Here is a 15,210-nt window from a genome sequence, read left to right on the forward strand (position 1 = left end):
TTTGCTAGAAGAAATGCTTTTTAATAAACTGTGATAATGTTTGCAAAGAGCTATGAATTATTAGATGTGCATCTGACCTAAGAAATAAATCACTTAAAATGAGAAGCTGAGAAATGAATGGGGCACGGAATAAAAAATCCCTCCAGGAACCCAAATTTAACAAAAATTTCCCTATACAATGATTATAGAATCAGCTTAGTTTGAAGGAGATAAAGTAAATCTAACTTTTAAACAAAAAGAAATATTCAAATAACCTAAGAACTTTTCTATATTTCCACATGGTCAAGATTATAACTACTTAATTATCTTCAATGCAAGAGATGTTTGGAATAGTATAGCTGCTATCACCTTTCATGGGTTATAAAGCCACCCTGGAAGTGAAGAGAGCTATTCCATTCACAAGCTCTGTAACAGAAGGGTCTTGTTTTTCAATTTTAGGGTCTTGTTTTTCAATTCTTATCCCTAGCAACCTATTGATTATCAAAATATGCTGCTTCCCTCTCACTTTTCAACCCACCCATTCCTTCCTGTTTACAAAAGTATAAGTCCCTTGTCTCAGTCATTTCATGTGTCATTTCATTCCAAAGCACAATGTCTGCCAAGGTGCTTTTCAAAGCCAAGAGTTGCCTGGGCCCCTTTCCTGGCCTTCTGGTCCAAGGGAGCTGCTTGCTTTTGTCTTCACCAGCTCGGCCTGGCATTCCCACAGTCCTGCTCAGCTCACTTTGTTTTATTCCGCCCCCCACCCCTGCCCTGCCCCCCCCATCCCTGGAGACTTTTTCCTTCTGCAAAAACCAGCTCTACAACACCCACTTGGCTCTAGAAAGTACCCACACATAAATGCCAGCCCATTTCTCTTCAATTCCTTCTGAATTTCTCCTGTCAGAAGTCCCTGTACTGATTCAGGCTCACCATCATATCTTCCTAACTAGCCAGCCCCCTCTAATCCTGTCCCTGTTTTCATCAACCCTCCACAGTGAAATGATATTCTGTAATAAAACATTCACCAGGAAACATTATTAGCATTTTAGCTGACCCCAAAAGAAGAAGTAAGACTTCAAAAGTTGGTACTAATAAACCTTAATTCAAAAAGTCGTATCTATTTGACCTAATTCAGATTATTTACCTAATAGCCAAGATTTTAAAATCAGTTATCAGGAAAGCTATTCAAATTGGAAAAATCAGTCTTTCCCTGTCTATAAATTATGCCACCACCAACAAAACCAACTATATACCAATGGCTGCTGAAATCCCTGAGCTAGGGATTTAATATGAATGCTATATATGTGTGTAAAAATAATATGGGGTCAAAAGTAGAAAGGGCTAAATACTGGAATAATCTGGATAAAACAGTACACTAGACTTGTGATCTTTTTAAAATTCCATCTAGAGACTAATTTGGGTTAAAATATACTTCCAGAAAATGAAAAGCTGTGCTGCAATTTTGTACAATGACTCAAAATGCATTCTGATGTCATACATACCTAATTAAAATAAATTAATAAAAAAGTACTTCTAGAAAAAAAATTTAAAACTACTTAACATTAGTATTAGTCCCAAATCTCCAATTATCCAAGATAAATTCTACAAAACTTTAATGGGGGAAGGGTGCTGCATGGGAGCTTAAAGTTACACCTAGGTGTGACAAAGGACAGTATCAGGTTGTCAAAGGCATTTCACAACTTGCAAAAAGCTCCAAGAAACCCCTTTGCCCAGAAACAGCAGGAGAGCAAGATGGTGTCCTCTCACATACCTAAAGGCCACAGACCAATGCAGCCTCTGCTCAGCTGCTTTACTGACTGCTGTCTAGACTAACCAATGACCAAAACAAGTGAGTATGAGAACCCAATAACCTGCTCACAATCCCACTCTGGGGACACACCTGTATACAAATGGAGACTGGCCTGTCCCCTAGTACCTACTCTGCATTTCGATAAACTGCAAGTCTGAGCCATTCTGAAGTCCTGCCAAGTCACCCGCTGTGCCATCATTCCTGGAGCACTTCTGCCGTTCTTCTTCTAACTGCAGTTTCAGTTTTCTAATCTGAAATGGAAATAAATGTCACTGTCAAAATCCACTCTCTCAAATGAAGCAGATGCTTGACCCGGTGGCCACGTCACAGAACAAAGCAGATTCTCATCATATTGGCCATACAAATCATTCCATTCAGATGATTTTCTTGAGTGCCTACTAAGGGACACATGATTCTAGGTACTAGAGGTAAGCTCTAAACAAATATAAAAAGAAGTGAGCCCTAGGACCAGGTGTCCCAATAAAAACAGCCATATTTTATTATTTGTGTATATTTATGGAACAGTACATCTTTGGGTATTTTATTTTTATTAAAAATGGAAAGTCTCACAAGCAGTTACAATTTATTCTTATCACCAGTAATGTTTAATTTAGAGATAAGTGAAATATTTAGAAATCTTTCTATATACAAAAATGATTAGAAACGTCCAAGTGGCTTCCCAACTGTCCTCAACTCTATCCACAGTAGTCAAGAGGAAGTTTGCCACTAACCTCATGGGGAAAGGGTGAGCTCTGCACTGGACTAAACTCATGCTTCCTAGACACCTCTGACTTCTGAACATTCATGGGGTTGCCAGTATTCTCTGCCTTGAGGAAATCATTACATCCATTTCGAAAAGGGTCGTCCTTCCTCTTCTGCACTCTTCCCCCACAAGACTATACAGCCCATAACCTTCATCTCCTAACCATTCCCAGTGCCTGGAACTCTTCTACTGTGCCCTCTGGAAGTGTCAGTCCATCAGTAGCAAGCCCCTGCCTCCTTCAGCTTCTTCTCTGAGCTCTTCCTTTACCTCAGTGCTGATCTACATTCTTCTGCAGTCCCACCAAGTACTGGGTGTTTTGTTTTTGTTTTTCTTCCACAGCCTCCTAACACTGAACCCAGAAATTAATAGGTGTCCTCTTGTTTTCCTTGCTGGTACTGAATTATTCTACACCCCATCCTCCTTTAAAGGCACAGTTCTTAATTTCATCTCTTCAAATTACACACACTACCTCCCTCTCCTCACCTCCATCATCCCACTCCATCAGCATTTTAGTTCCTCAAGACCACCCATCTTCATTCTCAGTAATTTCAAGAAACACCTACAGAGAGGCTCTTGGGCTCATCTCTCAGTTTCTGGAATACTTCCTCTCCAAGGATCTTGCTATCCACCCTTTCTTGTCCCCAGCCACTCATGCTATAGTCATAGATTAGATCTCAACATCAGAGAACAGTTCCTATACAATTCAGCTCCATGCATCCTCCCCCTCACCACGATTCCTAATCTTTCCAACTCATTATCTATAGACCCTAACATACTTCAACTCCACTATACTTCTAGTCCACTGATTCTATCGTATTTTCACAGTGCCTTGATGTTTTCTTGGATGTCCTCTCAATCCTCCTTATCCAGATTAATTTCTAGGTCCAGTAGACTCATCATTCTCTTCTATACTCCCTCACCTCCCTTGCCCCATTATACTTGCCTAGTAAAATATAACTCTACTCAGTCATGACCTCTACCCATGGAGCTGACTGTAGCTAGTGAAACACTTATAATAAATGCATTCACATAAACTTTTAACATAGCATATAATTTACTTCTTAATTACATTCACTATTTATTATCTCTGATCTCTTCTCTCTACAATGTAAGATCCATTGGGACAGATCGGTTTCTGAACTGATTTATTCACTTAAATATCCCAAGTGCGTAGAATAGTGACTGTTAAATAGTGGCATCTCTCTCAACACTTGATGAATGATTGAGTAGGAGGAGTAAGGGAAAAGTCAACAAAATAATTTAAGAAATTTTCCCAGAACTAAAAACAGAAGTTCCTAGAATTGACAGGGTCCAGTGTCATGCAATAAAACTTCAAAACACATCACTGAAATTTTAAAACACTAATGAGAAAGAGAATAGGACATGAGCTTTCAGAAGCAGGGTAAAAATATGTCACCTAAAAAAGATTTAAAAATCAAAATGTCCTCAAACACTCTTAACCACACTGGAAGACAGAGAAGTTTGTTTAAAATCCAAAGGGAAATGCTGCAGACCAGAAGAATTAGATACTGATAATCAAGCAAGAGAGTAAAATAAAAGACACTTTAGGCCCAGAACATCATGAAAAGTTAACAGCCCACATACCCTTTCCTCAGGAAGTTATGGAAGATACACCAAAATAAAAGAAAAAATAAAGGAAGAAGGCATAGACTAGGAAAAGGGAACTGAGCCCAAATCATAGGCAGAGAAAAGTCCCACGTGCCAAGACAGCATGATCACATCTGCATGTGGAAGGAGAAAGCCACTAGTTTAGAATGGGTCAAGTCAGAGCCAAGACTTCTGAAGATAAAACAAGAGAATACCTGATGCATGTGAAAACAACAAGAATGGGTTTAAACTACTGCTTAAAACTCTGTGGCTAAATTAATGATAAACACAAAGAAAACCAGGAAAATGAAACGAAAAGAAAGACCACAGTATTAACAAATGGTTGTGAAAGAGATGAAAGTCAAGCCTAGAATGTCACATGGCTTCCTTGTGAGTAATGCTCAGAAGTCCTGATGACATAAACAGACTAGAATTACACTGTTCCTTCATTAATAGGATATGAGGATGGGGAAGTATGCAAGTCCAAGACAGGGACAGAGGACGAAAAACAGCTAAGTTCTCATCTTGCACAGAGGAATGTCAACAGAGAATGCCTAAAACAGAACGATCAAGAAGCAACATAAGCAGGTTACACACCAAAAGAGTCAGCTGTAAACTAAATAGAAATGGTCAGGGCTGATAGAGGAGTCAGGCAAAGGACTGCTGTCTCCACTCACTTTGCGGAACTCAATGACTCACTGGAGATTGTGTCCTATAGTTTTTTAAGAGTAAGAAACAACAAAGACACAAAATATGCACTATCTTTTTATCTTTTAAATTTCACTTGAGTACTGAGGTTTAAAATAAGCACATTTCCAATTTCCAATGAATAGTTTATTAACAGTCTGCCATGTAACTTAAGTAAATTAACAATATCTTCTAAAAAGAAGAAAATCTTTACCTGTGATAGTAGCTCTTCCTTTTCTCCTGCAAGTTTCTGTAGCCTTACATCTGAAACAAATGAAAAAGGCTATAAACTAAATTTGTAATGAAGTAGTATATAAACAATTAATTTCTCAAATAGCAAACATCTGATAAGTTACATTACCTACAGCTCCAAGTATGAAAAGAAATAGAAACTTTCATACTATTACTTAATTATCCCAAATGTATTTCCACACATTGATGTTTATCAGGGCACCAAATACAACATTTTTTCCAGTTAAGAACAAACTGAAGCACAAAGGAGACCACTTCCTTGTTTCTAAAATTTACAAACTTTCACCAGTAGACAGAAAAACTCAAATGCCAATGGGAGTCCCACAGGCTTCTACTTTCAGTAGGAGAGCTCAAAACTTGTGAAAGACAGGGACTGAGCAAGGGCAAGCTAAAGCCAAGAAAACAGAGGACCACAATGCTAGAAGGAGCAAATTCCCACAAAATTTAGTGAGTGAGAGTCGGAAAACTCTTAAGATGGGGCAGCCATGGGCAAATCTGGTGCTGGGAAGCAGGGTCATTAGGGCTTGCTCCCAGTCTGTGGAGTATGTTGCTTCTTCCTAAGCAGGCACCAATAAGCCCTGTTATAGTTTGGATATGAAGTGTCCCCTGAAAAGCTTCTGTGTTAGAAACACAATCCTCAATGTAGCAAGATTCCAAGGAAAAAATATTGGATCATGAGAGCTGTAACTTCATCAGTGGACTAATCAGTTTGGTGGAGTAATAATATGAATGAACTACTTAAGGTGGGAACTGTAAGTAGGTGGGGCATAGATGAAGAAACTAAGTCACCAGGGGCATGCCTCTGGAGACTGTATCTTATTCCTGCCTCCTTCCTTACTACTTCTTTCCTTTCTACTTCCTGACTGAGAGGAGCTGAGAAGCTTTCCTCCACTACACCCCTTCCACTATGATGTTCTGTCTCACCATAGCACAACAGAGCTAGCAGACCACAGGCTAAAATTTCTGAAACCATAGCCAAAATAAGTCTTTCCTCTTCCAAATTGTTCTTTTCAGGTTATTTTGTTCACACTGATGAAAAGCTAAGTAACATAGGCCTCTGGGTCTGAGGAGACTACAATAGTTCAGTTAAAGAAGCACATCCCACAATTAATAAGGGTCACAGCCAAATATAAGTTCTGTTTTCTTCAGCACTTTCCAAACAGGCAGAAGAAATACTGTGAGCTATCCTAGACTCTACTTATTCCATTCTCTAGATCTTCCCTCTCACCCACCCAGCATCTTCTACTTTATCAAAGTGCCCTATAACTACATTTCAGAAATTCTGCACATTGAAGAACCTGCTTACTAACTTTTAAAATACTATCAGCTTGTGCCACTTTTCCAGCACCTCCTGCTCCTTTAGGAAACCTTGGCATATATAAAAACAAGATGAAAAATGTAAAAGGATTGTTTCTTAATAGGTAAAAGTGAGCTGATGATACAGTAACTATTTGTGTTATTCTTCTTCCTTTTGTAGGACTGTTAGGGACAACGGATGGGCACCCTGGTGGTTTCCTTGGGAGAGGTGCCACTAGGTTCTCAGAATGACATTTAAGAGGTCCAGATTTTAAGAGGCTTAGAAGCCCTGCTCTAGAAATCTCAGGCCTCTGATACCCATCGTTCCTGATCATCTATTTCTTGCCTTAAGAAATGTGATGGCAAAGAGCTATCCCTGAACTAAGTAGTGAAACACAAAACCAGATGTTCCAGGAAGAAAAAACTAAAAATACACTTGGAAAGTTGCTGCCAACCCACAGCCTCCCTGGGATGGGCATGCTTGACTTTTTCGTGAAAAGCACTGGGTGCAGACCCATGGTGCTTCCATCCAGGGACCTTATAGCTACACTTAACTGCCTCACAATGACTCAGATGCTGGTTACCCAATGTCAAAAGATGTCTAAAGATAATATATCCAGATCTTCCTGTTAGGGAGCTAGATGAGTTTCAGATGGCCCTTATCCTGTTTTTGTTTTCCAAGCTGGATTATGAACAAGCTAGAAGTCCAACAACATTGATCCAAGATAAAATAGCAACCAGTCTTACCTAGTGGCCCTTCTCCCGCTGACTCCAGGACCTGAGCAGCTTTCTGAGACACAACAGTAATGGCACCAACCACTGGTTCATGATTGACATCACCATTGGGAGTGCCGTCAGGAATTATAACTAAACCATGTTTCTGTGGGAAAGGAAAAAAAAAAAAAAAAAAACAACCCACCATCACAAAAGATGGCTCATATGAAAGCAGAAGCTCTGTGAGGTAACTCTGCAACAATGTATGTTTGCCACGGGGGAAACCTAGTTAGAATCAATTACATGGAATATATAGACACCTCTGTGAAGAAAATGACTTAATCAAACCAGATCAAAATTGTCGTTTGTATTCAGGCTAGGAAAGATGACAGGATAAGAGAAAGACAGAGTAAAGCAGTGGGGAAACTGAGCTCTAGCTCATGCTCACATACCTCTCCTGTCACTGTCTCCTGCAGGTCAGCCAGCTCCTCTCTGAGCGTATCTCGCTCATTCCTAAGGCAGGCAATGTATTCTTTCTGTTTCTCTAGGGCCTGGTTTTAGGAAGGGTAGCAAGGGAAAAAATGGCACAGAAAAAGAGCAAGTGAAAGGTAACTAATTCAAATAAGCAAAGATAAAGGCATAAAAAGCAAGGAGGCCATTAAAAGCTGGGAAACAAGCAGTCAGGGGAGGAAATGGTTATATGGGTATACATCTGCAGAAGAGAGCTTTAGTAGAAACTGGTTCTCATGCATAAATTTAGCAAAACATGCTTATCACATCAAGCAGGAAAAAATCTTCCTTTTCCAGTCAAAGAAGAAAATAGGAAAAGGAAGATGAAGACAGCAGCAAGAGTTAAAATTTTCCTCACTGACCTCCTTAGTACATTCTCATTTGGTCAACAACAACAAGAAGTATTTCATGTTTAACTAAAACAACTTATTCAAGAATATATCTGATCTCTTTAAAATAAAAAGTTGGTTTTGGAAGAAAAATAACCAGTATACGTAAGTTATTTTGATTAAATATTGGCTGTATGATTGTTCTCCAAATAGTGTGGCAAAATACTCAAATACCACTTAGTCCAAAATAGCAAGTCTCCAAAGGGATTTTCCAGGATTTCTGTTAATTTAATAAAATACAATTAAGACTCATTTGGTTTTCTGATGTACTTTCAAAATGTGAAAAGCAAAAATAAAACATTGACAAAATAAATACAGCCCACCTATGGAGGCTGGCAGATTATGGGTTCCAGGATAAAGCTTTTAGGTCCTGGCATATATTTAATTTACCTATGCCTCAATTTCCTTATCTGATAAACAGTAGAGATAGCAACAGTGCTCACCCCAAGGGTAGAGGTTTAAAGGGGTACTCAGCAAAGAGCACTACCTGCAGTAGCCAAGGCCACAGGAGAGGTTCAGAGAAAGCAGACTGGTGTTTCCACTGGGAACTCCCTGAATCTCAGAACTATCAAAGGTAAGGAGGACAATGCAAAAGCAGAAAAAAAATCAAATCTACTATGTAGTAACCCAGACTTTAAAACATTACTACCTTAAGTAATCTATGCAGGGACCTCACAGCTGGGCTACTTCAAAAAGTCTCTCTATATACTTATTCCTGTATTTAATGTTTTCTGCCAGCATTCCCATAAACCCAAGAAGTTAAATTACAACAGGTAAACTTATCTCTCCGTTGACTAGGTTTCAAAGTGGGCCAACTGCTTAGTTACTATACAATCGAGCAATTTTTAAAAATCATTGTAATTCTATTCTGCAGCCAAATTGGGACTAAAAAGGAATCATAGCAATGACCATTTGTGGAACGCAAATTATATGGCAGGAGCTATTTTATGTACCCATAATTTCTCCCTTATATGTAATTTTATATATGAAATATCTCCTTTATGTACAGTGCAAATGTACTACTTGTCTTATCCTCATTTTATAGATCAGAAAATTGAGGCTCAGAGAAGTGTTTTTTTGTATGTGGGTGTGGTGGTGGTGGTGGGGGTCTTCCTTTTGTTGATTGGTTGGTTGGTTGGTTGGTTTTCCCCCAAAGTCACAGTAAGTGGCAAGACCAGAAAATGAATCTAATTCTTTTTGGTTCCAAAGACCTTGCATACACAGTTTTTTTTTTTTTATATCACAGTTCTATAGAGGTTGCATTAGGTTACTTAATTATCATCCCAAATAATGTTAGAAAAGTAGGTCACAGGGCAAGTCTGCTCTTATCCAATTGCAATGTCAATATCTAACTTCTTCTTTTTTTTTTTTTGGCAGGGGCCAGTGAGAATAACTGGGGATTGAACTCAGGGGCACTCAACCACTGAGTCACATTCCCAGCCCTATTTTGTATTTTATTTAGAGACAGGTTTTCACTGAGTTGCTTAGTGCCTCACTCTTACTGAGACTGGCTTTGAACTTGATCCTCCTGCCTCAGCCTCCAGAGCTGCTGGGATTACAGGATTATGCGCTAACCACAGTTGAGTTAACTTCCTTTTATAGTTTATATTTGTATTATATGATCTACCTGTAAATTAATTTGAGTTTCTAGTACCATATGGTGTTTACTCTAACACTTGGGGATAGCATTAACACTCTATTAGATTATTAACAAATGGAACATCAGGAGAACAAAACACAGTGATATCTTCCCATCAGCGGATAGCCACACTTTAATTTCTGCTGGGTTAGATACTTTTAGTTATTGGTATCTGCATGCATAATTATGCCATGCATCACCACATGTAACTGAGTAAATGATCACTGTCACAACATGCTCTATAGAAACAATACCACTGAATATAAAAGACCGCTTAGGAACAGACCAATTTGAAACCAAGAATTCTAGCAAATGCTAGTACATGACATTTTCTCCTCTTTCCACATTTGTACTGCTGGGTTTTAATTTTTACTTTTAGACTTTTTAATTTCATCCTCCCACAATTGTAGATGGGAAAATAAAATATATCCTGTATATCTGTCCATTTCACCACAAAGTTTGAAAACTACCAAAATACCTTATAATTGGATAAAACGTATTCATGCTGGATTTGCAATCCTGTGGCATTACCTGACCATATATAACAACTACCCTTGTGTTTGCATGCAATAATAGTTCCTACAGTTGATTTTTTTTTTTTTTAGAGAAAAAGTACATGTTTGTGGAGATCTAAATAATTCTTTATCCCTAACCTAACCTCAAAAGGCCAAACAGAGATATATGCAATATATATGGCTGAACTTTGAGGCAACAGGTTAAATCACCATATAATTGTTCTGGGCCACAAATATCTTACTCAGAATGGGAACAAATGTATGATGGGTTAGCCAAGCACACAGGGCCTTTGTATACACTTACTCTACACATGGGCATTTGAGGAGAACTGCAGTGGAACTAGAGGCAAGACCATTGAGCTCATTGAAGGAACAACTAGAAAAACTGAACTCTAACCTGGGAATCACAGACATATTTCAACGGGAAGTCACAAAATCTGAATCTTGGAAATGATGCTAGAGACAAATGATGTATTAAGTAGTCACTGATCATAACTGAAATGTGTCTTCAAAGTTAAAAGAGGATTACCTTGAATCTATTAGAACGGCTAATAATAATAAGGTAATAATGGCTACCTATAGTAAGAAACACGTATTGGAGAAACTGTGGAGGAACTGGAACGTTTGTGCACTACTAATGGGAATGTAAGAAGACATAGTCACTATGGAAAATGGAATGACTGGTCCTCAAAAATTTACATAGAATTACTATATGATTCAGCAATTCTACTGCTGAGTATTTCAAGACAATTGAAAGCATGATCTCAAAGAGATATCTGTATACCATGTTCACAGGAGAATTATTCACAACTTCCAAAAGGGAAAAGCAACCCAAGTGTACATCAATGGATAAATGTGGTATACACATACAATGGAATATTAGTCAACTTTAAAAATTAAGGACATTCATTCTGACATATGCTACAATACTGATTATTGTAGAGATTATGCTTAATGAAATAAGCCACTTATAAAAGGACAAATACTATACGATTGTATTTATACAGTACAGTACCTTCAGATAGAGTAAAAGGATGGCTGGCAGGGATGGCAGCTGTTTGATGGGAACAAAGTATTAGCTGGGGAAGATGAAAAATTCTGGTGGTGGATGGCGGTGACAGTAGCACAACACTGTGAATATACTTAAATGCCACTGAACTATACCCTGAAGAAATGGTTAAGATGGTAAATTGTATGTTGTTTATATTTTAGAACAATTTTTCATAAAACATTCTTAAATGGCAGCAGTATAGAAATAGAAAACAGAGCTTGGGGTGGGAGGGACAGGGGTAGTAGATGTGGCCAAAAGGGAGGAGTGATCTGCTAGGCACAATGGTGCATGCCTGTAATCCCAAAGACTTAGAACACTGAGGCTGGAGGATTACAAGTTCAAGGCCAGCCTTAGCAATTTAGCAAGACCATTGTCTCAAAATAAAAACTAAAAAGGGCTGGGGATATGGCTCAGTGGTAGAATGTTCCTGGGTACCAGAGTCAGGACAGGGAAGAGAGATCCCTTTTGGGAATGGAAAACTTCTGTATCTCAACTTATTATATACAGTATCCTGGTTGTGATATTTATTATACTAGTTTTGCAATGTGGGAACATTTGGGAAAACAGAATAAAAGGCATACAGGATCTTTCTGTATTATTTCTTATAGTTGCATGTGACTCTAAAATGTTCTCAAAATTAAAAATGTTTAATTTTAAGAAGTCAAAGGAATGCATAATTGTACAGCCACAGAATAAAGACTTCTAGTTATTCATTCAAAAAATGTCCAGACAATTAAAAAGTCAAGTTTATAACTTAACCATCAGCATGCCCGTTTGGTAGCAAAGAACATTTTATTGAACTAAATGTTTTAAGAGTTTCTAAGACTGGTCCACAATACTCAGTTTCAAAAACTGAGACAACTATACAAATTAGAAACCCTGGATCTGTAGATTTGTGCTAAAGGAAATTATGTAAAGTCCTAAAAGAAGCTCACTGTAGACAATGACTAGATTTTTAATTATACTTTACAAATTGCCTAATTTGTAACATAAATTTTTCATATCTCATTTTATAGTTCCCAAGTAAAAGTTTAAATAAAATCAGTAGTTCACAACCACAATTTCAAAATGCCTAATAGAGTTGCTCATTCATCCCTTAGAAAGCTTTCCTAGGTTTGGATGAAGTTTCAGAAACTCAGTAACTTAAGCATCAGAAAATTATCTAAAAGTAGTTTAGTTCTTTAAATTCTTGATCTATGAACTCCTTTGTGTTTATTAACTGAAGATGAGGTACCTGGAATGGTAAAAAGAATGGGGTACAGCTGACCACCAGCTGGGCATCAGAATGGTCCTAAAAAGGAAGGATCTGTTGCAGAGCATTCACATCTGAGCATGTCTGTCACATCCACAAGTGCTTTTGTGGATCTCTGCCAACATTTCACTGCCCTATCTAATCTTAAACAAAAAAAAAACAAGACTTTCCTCATTTGTTTTTTGTTTCCTTTCCCTAAAAAGGTAAGCCTCTGGCAACTACGTAGGACCCACGAACCCAAGGCAGAACAGAAAGCTCATGCCAAAAGACAGGATTGTCAGTTGAAGGACACCTGACAATTTTCAGTTTCCAGAGTACTTGGAATCTACCTGCAAGACTAAGCAAAAAAAGCAATGAGGAATTTTTCCCTTATCTGGGCTCTGCTTTAGGGAGTTCTGGATTTATAATTAGAGATGATGTCACAGTTTGGCAACTCACCCTAGTCTAACATTCCTATCAACTTCCATAATTGAACTGATTTTAATCTCTTCCCATTTTATTCACCGAGAATTTATAGGAGGCTCATAACTTTTTCCCTATCCCCACTCCCTATCTTTCTGCTTCTTATTCAGATTCTTGTAAACATATCAAACTACCCACAAACTTTGAATTAAATGCCTGTGGCTGCTTCTGGATATGGATCCTAGGAGCAAGAAGAACACCTTCTTTTAAAGTTCTACTCATAGGTTTCACAAGCCCCAAGTCGGCTGGAAAGATGAATTCTTTCCAGGCACAGAATCAGGTTTTCCCATGGAAGACCCTCTGTCTTCTGCTAATCATATTTCACGTTGTATAACTACTCAAGAACAATCGAAAGGCCAGATTTTTAGGAGTCCCTAAGTTAAATTCTATTGGTCTATTCCTCATAAATGAGCTTCTAGTCAAAGCCCAACTTCATCTCATACCCCAATTTTTTTATCTTTCCAAAGAAGTGTCTCCTGGAGGTCAAACACTTCTTTTGTCATGGTGTCTAGTTTCTGCTGCATGCGCTGATTCTCCTGCAGAGGAAGAGGGTAAGAGAAGTAATAAAAGAGCAGAAGAAAAAAGGGAAGGAGTCAGAGGGAGGAAAACAGATAAAAAATAAAGCTGATAAACTTTTTAAAAGTTGGGATAAACAGAAAAGGCAAGAGTAGTTTGCTAAAAGGAAAGATGACATCCAGGGTCTTGCAACAGGAGTCTCACTGGCTTGCCCCTACAAAAGTTGGGGTGGGGCTTCTAGGGGTGCAGTTCACTGGCAGAGTACATGTTTAGTATGCACCAGGCTCTGGGTTTGATCCTCAGCATCGCCAAAAAAAAAAAAAAAAAAAAAAGCAAAAGCAAGCAAGAGGACTGGGAATAACTGTTCCAACCACAGTTATGTGGCAGCAAGCCAGCTAGATTTCTGTGTACATGTGGTTCCATATGTGTACTCTTTCTTTGATAACTGCTTTTCCCAAACATGGAACAACTTACATTTCTAGAATTGTTTATGAACAAATGATCCTTTTTCACAGAGAATAAGTAGGATTTTTGAATTTTATATTTTAAAACAGAACTAAAAAAATAAGACATGTATTAGATTGATAACTGATTTTCTGTTAGCAGAATCTATAATAGTAGGAACATCATGAATTATAAAGGAAACATCAGTTAGAAAAACCAGAATTTAACATTTAGCAATTCTCAAAGAATTCTTTTAATTAGGCAATGATACTTACTTGATATCCTCTTGTACTTAAGTTGCTTTGTTATACATTGTTGGTAAATTATCACTACCAACTTTCCCTACTCATACTGTAATTTGTGATCCTCCCGACTTAGCCTCCTGATTATCCTGTAATCCCAGATAATCAGGAGCCTAAGGCAGTAGGATCACGAATTTGAAGTAAGCCTTGGCAACTTACGGAGACCACCTCAAAATAAAATTAAAAAGCCAACAAATGTAGTGCCAAAGGGTTTAATACCAGGTATAAAAATAAAGACGAAAAAGTTCAGGAGATCTCATATACAACAATGTGAATACACTTAACACTACTCAACCATATCTTTTAAAATGTTTAAAATACTGGGCTATTGAAGGGGGAATGTTTACAGGATTCATAGTCATAATTTGTTTTAAATCTGCCTTTATGTTTCATATTTAAAATTTTTTAGGAGACAACCAAATGTGAAGACACAATGAACTCTGTAGCATTTTACCTTTCTTCTCCCAGCATACATACCTGCATCCTAATCAACTCATGTTCTATCAAAATTGAGTATTCCCACAGTTCATGGACATACCTCAATAAGCTCATCTCTTTGCCGAAGGCCTTCTTTAAGTTCATCCATCTTATGCTGCAGCACACTACACATATGTTTCTGCCTTTCTAGCTCCTGTTATTAAACAAAAGATATCATCATTTATATGGGTCATGGCAGAGAACATATGTGATAAAACACAGAGGCCAAGTGTGAGTTTCAGACACGTCTGGACTGCCGGTTTATAGGAACTTAGAACAACTGTACATTCCACAGAAAGATTTGAAAATCTTAAAAAGTTTCATCTTATGTGAGAAAGCAAGTAAGAGAGAACCAATTAACCACACAGAAATTTAATGGAAAAAATGTAACCAAAGGTAGGGAAACTTTACCTAAAATGATTCAAAAATCTGAAAGCAATAAGGGAAAATGAAGCAATAAATTAAACTACATAAAAATCAAAACTTTTAGCTTGGCATGGTAGTGCATATCTGTAATCCTAGTAACTCAGAAGGCCAAGGCAGA

At 37.9% G+C, this 15,210-nt stretch overlaps 1 protein-coding gene across 5 annotated transcripts in view; it reads right to left on the reverse strand.

Moving 5' to 3' along the window:
• Lrrfip2 (LRR binding FLII interacting protein 2) overlaps window positions 1-15,210 on the reverse strand; it is an 89,280-nt gene that overhangs the window by 3,235 nt on the left and 70,835 nt on the right. For 3 of the 5 annotated variants that reach the window (XM_026406741.2, XM_026406764.2, XM_026406748.2), the window contains 6 exons: window positions 14,728-14,820; window positions 13,371-13,463; window positions 7,562-7,660; window positions 7,143-7,275; window positions 5,062-5,111; window positions 1,920-2,040 (listed from right to left, as the gene is read on the reverse strand). In XM_026406741.2, coding sequence (XP_026262526.2) covers window positions 1,920-2,040; window positions 5,062-5,111; window positions 7,143-7,275; window positions 7,562-7,660; window positions 13,371-13,463; window positions 14,728-14,820 — 589 coding nt within the window. The remainder of the gene's footprint in view (window positions 1-1,919; window positions 2,041-5,061; window positions 5,112-7,142; window positions 7,276-7,561; window positions 7,661-13,370; window positions 13,464-14,727; window positions 14,821-15,210) is intronic. The other 2 variants (XM_026406755.2, XM_026406771.2) reach the window with 1 other exon arrangement.

The sequence above is a fragment of the Urocitellus parryii genome, chromosome 3, assembly GCF_045843805.1.
Source record: "Urocitellus parryii isolate mUroPar1 chromosome 3, mUroPar1.hap1, whole genome shotgun sequence".
In the NCBI taxonomy this organism is placed as follows: domain Eukaryota; kingdom Metazoa; phylum Chordata; class Mammalia; order Rodentia; family Sciuridae; genus Urocitellus; species Urocitellus parryii.